We start from the raw sequence: 7,182 nt of genomic DNA, 5'->3' as shown, positions 1-7,182 counted from the left end.
TTGCGGGATCAAGGACCCGCTGAGCCGCCGGGAGTGGCAGCCCCGGGGGCTTTGGGTGTATTTGCGGACGTTTGTGGTGTTTTGTGGGGGCTTTGGGTGTATTTGCGGCCATTTGCGGTGTTTTGTGGGGGCTTTGGGTGTATTTGCGGACGTTTGTGGTGTTTTGTGGGGGATTTGGGTGTATTTGCGGCCGTTTGCGGTGTTTTGTGGGGATTTGGGTGTGTTTTGTGGTGTTTTGTGGGGCTTTGGCTGTGTTTGCGGCCGTGTGCGGTGTTTTGTGGGGATTTGGCTGTGTTTGCGGCCGTGTGCGGTGTTTTGTGGGGCTTTGGCTGTGTTTGCGGCCGTGTGCGGTGTTTTGTGGGGCTTTGACTGTGTTTGCGGCCGTGTGCGGTGCTCCGTGGCTGTCACAGGATGTTTCCCCGGCGCGGTCCCGCCCCGCGCTCGAAGCGCTTCCGGGGCAGCGGCGGGGCCGAGTCGGGGCGGCGGCGGCTCGACAATGGTGGGTGAGGCCGGGCCGGGGCCGTGCGGGGCCCCAGAGCCGCCCTCGGGGGTCCCTGAGCACCCTCGGGGCTCCCGCGGCCGGCGCGGGGCGGGCGGTGCCGGTGCCCCCTCGGCACGGGCGGGTCCGGGCACGGCGGGACCCCCCTGCGGGCGGCGGGAGCTCTGAGGGGGCTCCGAGCCCCCGGCCCGGTTCGGGGCCGCGTTTGTGCGGGGGGTGCCCCAGCCCGGGGTCTGTCCCGTCCCGGGAGCTCAGGGGGTGCCCCCGCCTTCCCTGTCCCCGAGTCACTGCGGGAAAGGCGGATCCTTCCCCGAGCCTGGAGCTGGTCCCGGTGTGGGCAGGCGGGGGGACCCCACAGCAAATCCTGCCTGTCCTGCGGCTGCCAGGGCACAACCCTAAGGCTGGGGGCAGTCAGGAAAAAGGGACTGTTTGGGGCTGTTTAATGTCCCGTGAGACCCGGGACGTATTGTGATTTTATTGGAATATTCCACAAAACCCGGGATGAATTGATTCTATTGTGATCGTATTGGAATTTTCTGTGAAACCCGGGATATATTCCTTCTACTGTGATTGCATTGGAAGGTTTATCCCTGCCCCAGCTGTGGTGTTGTTCAGGGCGTATTCATGAAAATCGGGAATCAAAATACGTGTCAAAAATTTGTAAAGAAATAAGTGGTAGAGAATTGAAATTATCTGATGAGATGTGGTTTTTAGGTGAACCCAGGAGTTCAGGCTTTCCAGATGAGAACAGGAAGATAAAGGCTGCTGTTTGGACGTGTAGCAAAGGGTATTTGACAGCAAATTGGCAATAGGGGAGTGTTTATCCTCCTTTTCCAGAGTGCATCTCTCCTTCCTCATGTCTCTTCTAGTCATCCAGCACTTTGTTAAGATAGTTTTTATTTGTTTGACGAGTTAAATACATAATTTTTTTTTCTCAGCAATAATTTTGCTGCTCTGGTGAGCTGTACTGGCTGGTGAAGGTGTTGGACAAGCCCCAGGGTGGGAATAGGAGAAGCAGGACCTTCCCACGTCAGCAGCAGTGAACTGTAAGCCCATCCCTCACCTGGGAGTTAGATCAGTTCTTGGTGGTAGAGGAAATTAAAAGCTAGTATCCTTCTGTATGGCTGCTGCTTTGCATCCAAATGTTTTTAAAGGTCCTGTGAAGGAAAGTATTTAATGAATCAGGACTTAAATACTGATAGTAAGAAGTCAAGAGATTACTTCTTAATTTCTTAAGAGATTTGCCACCATATTTCTCTCAGCATTTGTGCACCCCATAGCTTGTTCTTCATTTCACTCCCCTTGCCTTCCATTTGAAAATAATCCAGCATTCAGAAATAATCCAGAGTTTTGTTTTTTCTGTGCTGTATCAGACAGAAAAACCTCTGCTCCACAAAGACCAGCCCAGGGGGTCCCATCCCTGGTCAGGCACAGGTCGTGTTCCCAACAGCCTCCGAGGAAAGTGGGTTAACAGTGCTGGGGCTGAGCTCGTGGTGTGTTGTATTGTGAGGACAAGGGCTCTTCCAGGGAACAGGGCTTGGAGAACATGGCTGGGCTTGTTTGCTGAGGGAGGAAGTGCAGAGGGTTGTTCCCAGTGCCCAGGGAACGCAGCCTTGGCCAAATGCCGCACGTAGGTCTCACCTGTCCTGGTTCAGGGGATTCCTGTCTCCCTTCCTTGACCATTTCTGTGGGACTCTGCCTTGCAGGATCTGAAAGATACTGCCTGTCTCTTGGAATATTGGAATAGAAAATGCCATGTATTTCCTCAGCTGTGGTGCTGAGGGTTTCCCACCCTGTTACAGAACCCAGAGTTACATTTTGATCTGTGTATTGTAGCAGTGGAAGTTGTGCAGAAGGTACTGAAACCTCCTCTGACTTTGATGGTCTTTGCAGAGAAGGCAAAGGGACTATAAGGGCCTGTGGCCTTGGCCTTGTTTGCATTTTCCCTTTTTTAAGCTGTAAATTATTGGTAATGTTATAATCTTGCAGCCATCCCAGCATGAATCAGAATTATAAGCAAATAGTGTTTATTAATTGCTTTCCCCTCACTTCTCTTATGAGTAATTCATTTGATAAAAGGGAAGGTGATCTTGCACCCAGAATGTGTCTTTTTCCTGCTTTTTTCATAAATTCCATGTCTATTTTCAAACACTACTTTTGTCTCACACGCAGATTGTAGTGGCCTGACTGCAACTTCCAGCTGCAAGAATTCACTGGGAGGGCTGGGGAGGAGGAGGGAGGGAAAGATGAGAGGGGAGTTCCACGTTTCCACAAGGTGATAATCACAAATGAGCGATGAGCAAAGACAGATGGAAAACAACAGCAAAGGTCCTGCAGAAAAGGTGGTACCAAAGCACAGCCACTTTGCTGTTGTGTGTGTGTTTGAATCACCCCTGTGCAGCTTTGTTCTCAGACAGAGCCCTGGTGGGAGGCAAACAGCAGCTGTAACCCCCTGTTGACCTGTGCTTTCTCTGTTTGCAGGCTGAGGTGGAGGAAACACTGAAGCGAATCCAGAGCCAAAAAGGAGTGCAGGGAATCATCGTGGTTAATTCCGAAGGTGCTGTGTCAGCCTCGCTTCTCTGAGCTGGGACTTATTCTAACCCTGTGCTTTGGGGCTGCTCACTGTACCACTTAGCTTAGAGTCTGCCTTTAGCAGGGGTTTCTCTGGAGCCAAAGCACAGAGACAGTTGTCAGGCTACAAGGGAAAACTGGGTTCCAATTTCTGCAAGCTCTCAGTAGCACTGAGACTCTCATGAGATGTGGAATCTTGCTGCTGTGCATGTCCAGAGTGCTGCTGGCCTGGCAGACTCAAGTTCCTCAGCACTGTTTGGTGCTCGTGGCCTTGCAGGACTCATCAGGAAATTGTCTCTTTTTGGAGTCATTGAAGGGTCCAACAGAGCAGCTGCTTCAGAGCACTCTGAATACACTGTGAGCAGCCCTTAAAATTGTGTGATTATCAATTAAAATTGAATATGTCCTAGAAGTGATCCTTAGAAAAGATGACAGTGGGTGTATATGAATATACTGAGGATCAGATCACTGGGTACATGAGCTTGTGTTCCTGCTCGCTGCTTTTCCTTGGTGGTGAGTAATGGGCTGTGCTCTCCAGGCTGAAGCTGCAGCTGTTGGAACCTGCAGCAGTGGTTCTGCCCTGCCAGGATTTAGCCCTTGGCTGCTGCATTGTTCTGACACCTGAGCTGGGTTTGACTGGCTTTTTGTGGGAAAACACAGCTAAAGGCTGGCTGAAGTGTAGGGAAGGGAAAACTCTGGCCAAGCAGTGTGTCTGCCCTCCTGGCTGGTGACCACTGAGGCAGGGACCTCACAGGACTGCATCACCTGCTGTGGCTGAACGGTGGAGCCTCAGCCTTGAACTGTGGGCTGCAGCAGCTGATGTCCTGTATAATCCCAGGCCCAGCGTGGCCTACGTGAGTCTCATTTAACTGTGGTGGTCTGGAGCCTTTCGGAAAGAAAAAGGTGTCCCCAGGCAGGAGAACCAAACCGAAACATTGGTATTTCCTCTCTTCTCTGCAGGTGTTTATTCTTGTTGTTATTTATTTCTAACTCATAAATAAATAAATAGAAATGCAAAAGTAGAGCACTGATGCTACTGCAGGTAAACACTGTAGTTCTCACCTACACTCGTGGTCCCAGATCTCAGGTTTTCCACATCTTATTGCTGTTCATGTTCTCCTTTTGCCTTTAAAAAGAACACTCCTGACCCCCGGTGCACAGCAGCATCTCCTGAGGTGGAACAGCCACCCCAGCTGGACCTGGTGGTGCCCGAGGTTCTGGAGTGTTGTCCCTGAGCCCTGCTGTGCCTTTCCTGCAGGTATTCCTATCAAAAGCACCATGGACAACTCCACAACCATCCAGTATGCCGGGCTCATGCACAGCTTCATCATGAAGGCGCGGAGCACCGTGCGGGACATCGACCCCCAGAACGACCTCACCTTCCTGCGCATCCGCTCCAAGAAAAACGAAATCATGGTTGCTCCAGGTAAAAGGGAGCGGGAATCGGGGCATCCAGCAGGATTGTTTTCTCACTGCCAGCCTGGGAGAAGCGTTTTGCCTGCTGCTGTGCTCACATTGGATAATCCCAGGGAGCTGTTCTGCTCTCTGCAGAGTTGAAAGCTTTTGTCACGGACCGAAGTTTGCTTTGTTGTGTTTGAGTGTGGGAAATCACTTCCCTCATTTCTCACTGATCAAAGGAGAAAGCATGAAACAGTGTTTGAGAGCACGTTGCAGCCTCTCGTGCTTTGTGTTTTTCAGTATAAAACCCCAGGATTTGGAAAGGAATATGTTTTGAGAGCAGTTTCCATTCAGAACTGTGGACTGAGTGAAAAAACAAAACAGTCCTGATTTTCCAGTTCTGAGGAAAGTATTAGAGCTACATTGTAGCTGTAATGATGAGTCCTGGAATACAGCAACAGCAGCCTGCTTTTCAGGAAACATTCTCAGTATTCCATCAAATTCAGTGAGTGCAGTTCCCTGGTGTGACAGGAATTCAGCTTCTCCCTGTGTACTCCATGTGGATGGTGCTGATGGAGAGGCCAAGGAGGGAATGGCACAGGTCAGGGCACATCTTAATGCAGGCTCTGGTTTATGCTGGGGCAGCCTCTGATTTCCATGGGAAGGATGGAAAGATTGCTCCAGGAAAAACACGACTGCAGCCCACAGTAAGAGGAGGGAAACCACTGCCTTGCACTGCTGGCTTTGATTCCATCATTGCATGTGCCCTGGCACAAACAGGTTTAACTTCAGCTGCCTTGGGAACATGAAGTTTCTAAAACTTTTTATCAGTAAAACCCATAAAATAAGTGATCTGACACACAGAGCCTGTTTTGCTTGTTGAGAATCAATATTGGGGCTCTGGAGTTCACACAGTGTATAAGGGAGATGTGAAAAATGTTGGAATTTACTGTTTCTGTGAACAAATATCAGCAATGAAAGAATAATTTTCTTTTTTTTCTCTCTCCAGATAAAGACTATTTCCTGATTGTCATCCAGAATCCAACTGAATGATTGCACTGACTTGGTCTTTTTTTTTTTCCACTTTGCCCAACTGTTTTTTTTTAATTTAATGGTAAAGAATAGAGCATTAGTGTTAACTGTGCTGTGCCACTCCAGTAAGGTTTGGAAAAACAAAAGCAGGTGGTTTGCTGTCTACAAACAGCAAAAATGGCACTTTTTTTTGGTATCACAAGTTGTTTCGAGGGAGAGCTGGTGAGTTAGAATTGGGCAGTAAAAAATGCAACAGATCCTTTTAATAGCTAAAAAGGTAATATAATAAAATTCTAATAATAACCTAAAAAAGGCTATTCTTTGTATGCCTCCATGCCTCTGTCACCACTGAGCTCTGCTTTGACACTACTAGTTTTGAGTGGCTGTAAATATGACTCTGCCTGTCCTCTAGTTCTGTCTTACTCTGTTGGTTTTACTTCCAAAAGGTCTGACCATATCATATTAAAATATGTCACTGGTGACTGGTTTTGTCTTATGTGTTTTTCTTCTGGAGATTTTAAGTATTCTGATGATTGACTGAGTTTTTATTCAAAAAGTAGAACCTTCCTAGGACTGTTTTTACCTGTCTGTTGCTTTCTCTGAACAAGGATTTGCTCTAAGGGCACATGCAGTGCAGTCACAATTGCCTCGTGTTGGAGCATTTTCCCAGCTCTTTCTTTCAGTTCCAGACAGAATTTTCTTGGCCAAGTAAGGCCATCGAGGCTGCCCCTGGAGCTCCCAGACTGCCACTTCAGTAGCCAGTTTGACCTGGTATCTTCCTTTAGTATTTTTTGTTTGATGGCCATTAAGGACAAAAAAAAGGCATGTGGTCCCTCCAAGTTACTAAAGGGGCTGTTTTGATTGAGTTTTTCTTTAAAAAACAAAAAAGAAGCAGGGTTGGGGGTGCTGCAGGCAGTGCAGCTTTGGAGAGTTCAGTAAAAATGTTGGTGTTGACTTGGGCACCTGTGGCTTTCAGAGCTCAGTGGTGGGTGGGTGTGGGCACTCAAACAGCCCAGGTAACCTCCGTGTTCAGCTTTTCTTCTGTGCATTTTAACACCTGGACATTAATTTACAGACTGTCTCTGTCTTTTAGGTGGTGTTCATGACCCTGAAGGCCAGAAATGCTTTTTGAGATTTGTAGTCAGCCGTGCAGCATCTGGGTCAGGGTGATTTACAGCATTTGGGGTATCTCGGCTGCCATCATGACTCAGTGTTGGCTGCTCCTGTTCATGAACTGCTTCTCCCACCTCCTTGGGTCTGGTTTAAACCATTCCACCAAAGCAGGAAATAGGGTCTGGAATCCTGTTTGGCCTTTGGAGCAGTTCCTGGTACACAGCATGTTGTACAATGCCTGTGATCTGCAATAGTTGAATGCTGTCTCCCAAGAAATGACCTCCAGCAAGCTGAAGTCTGGATAATAACAGAGTAGTGAGGCAAGGCAGGAGAAAAATGTGACTTTAGTGATCTCTCTCTGTTGTTGTTCATAGTCCAGAGAAATGTTTCCTTGGAGGTGGTGAGCTGCTTATGGATTTTGGCTTTCCTGAGTAGGTGGTGGTGTTGCTCCCCTGAACAGTGAACCATCTGTAGTGCCTTGCATTCTTTTGGACACTTCCTTAAGGACAACTGTCCTGCCAGTGCCTTTGTGTCATAGGAGCTTGGGAGAGAGAGTGTTGAGGTGGGTT

At 48.6% G+C, this 7,182-nt stretch overlaps 1 protein-coding gene across 2 annotated transcripts; it reads left to right on the top strand.

Moving 5' to 3' along the window:
* The first annotated feature begins 433 nt into the window (after positions 1 to 433).
* Positions 434 to 5,982, top strand: DYNLRB1 (dynein light chain roadblock-type 1). Of its 2 annotated transcripts, none has more exons than XM_032704790.1 (4): positions 434 to 499; positions 2,981 to 3,056; positions 4,329 to 4,496; positions 5,478 to 5,982. In XM_032704790.1, exons 1-4 carry the CDS (start codon positions 497 to 499, stop codon positions 5,519 to 5,521), a joined length of 291 nt encoding a protein of 96 aa, XP_032560681.1. In that variant the 5' UTR covers positions 434 to 496; the 3' UTR covers positions 5,522 to 5,982. The 2 variants fall into 2 exon arrangements, with proteins under 2 accessions (XP_032560681.1, XP_032560682.1); XM_032704791.1 differs by lacking the exon at positions 434 to 499 and adding an exon at positions 1,525 to 1,545.
* The last annotated feature ends 1,200 nt before the right edge of the window (positions 5,983 to 7,182 follow it).

Source organism: Chiroxiphia lanceolata, chromosome 17, assembly GCF_009829145.1.
Source record: "Chiroxiphia lanceolata isolate bChiLan1 chromosome 17, bChiLan1.pri, whole genome shotgun sequence".
Classification (NCBI taxonomy): Eukaryota; Metazoa; Chordata; class Aves; order Passeriformes; family Pipridae; genus Chiroxiphia; species Chiroxiphia lanceolata.
This window is presented reverse-complemented; position numbering and strand designations above follow the sequence as displayed.

Bases quoted from the DNA above. Each gene is read 5' to 3' on its own strand.
- DYNLRB1 (XM_032704790.1), top strand. The intron at 3,057-4,328 runs GTGCTGTGTCAG...CCTTTCCTGCAG, and splicing joins CATCGTGGTTAATTCCGAAG to GTATTCCTATCAAAAGCACC. The intron at 4,497-5,477 runs GTAAAAGGGAGC...TTCTCTCTCCAG, and splicing joins CGAAATCATGGTTGCTCCAG to ATAAAGACTATTTCCTGATT.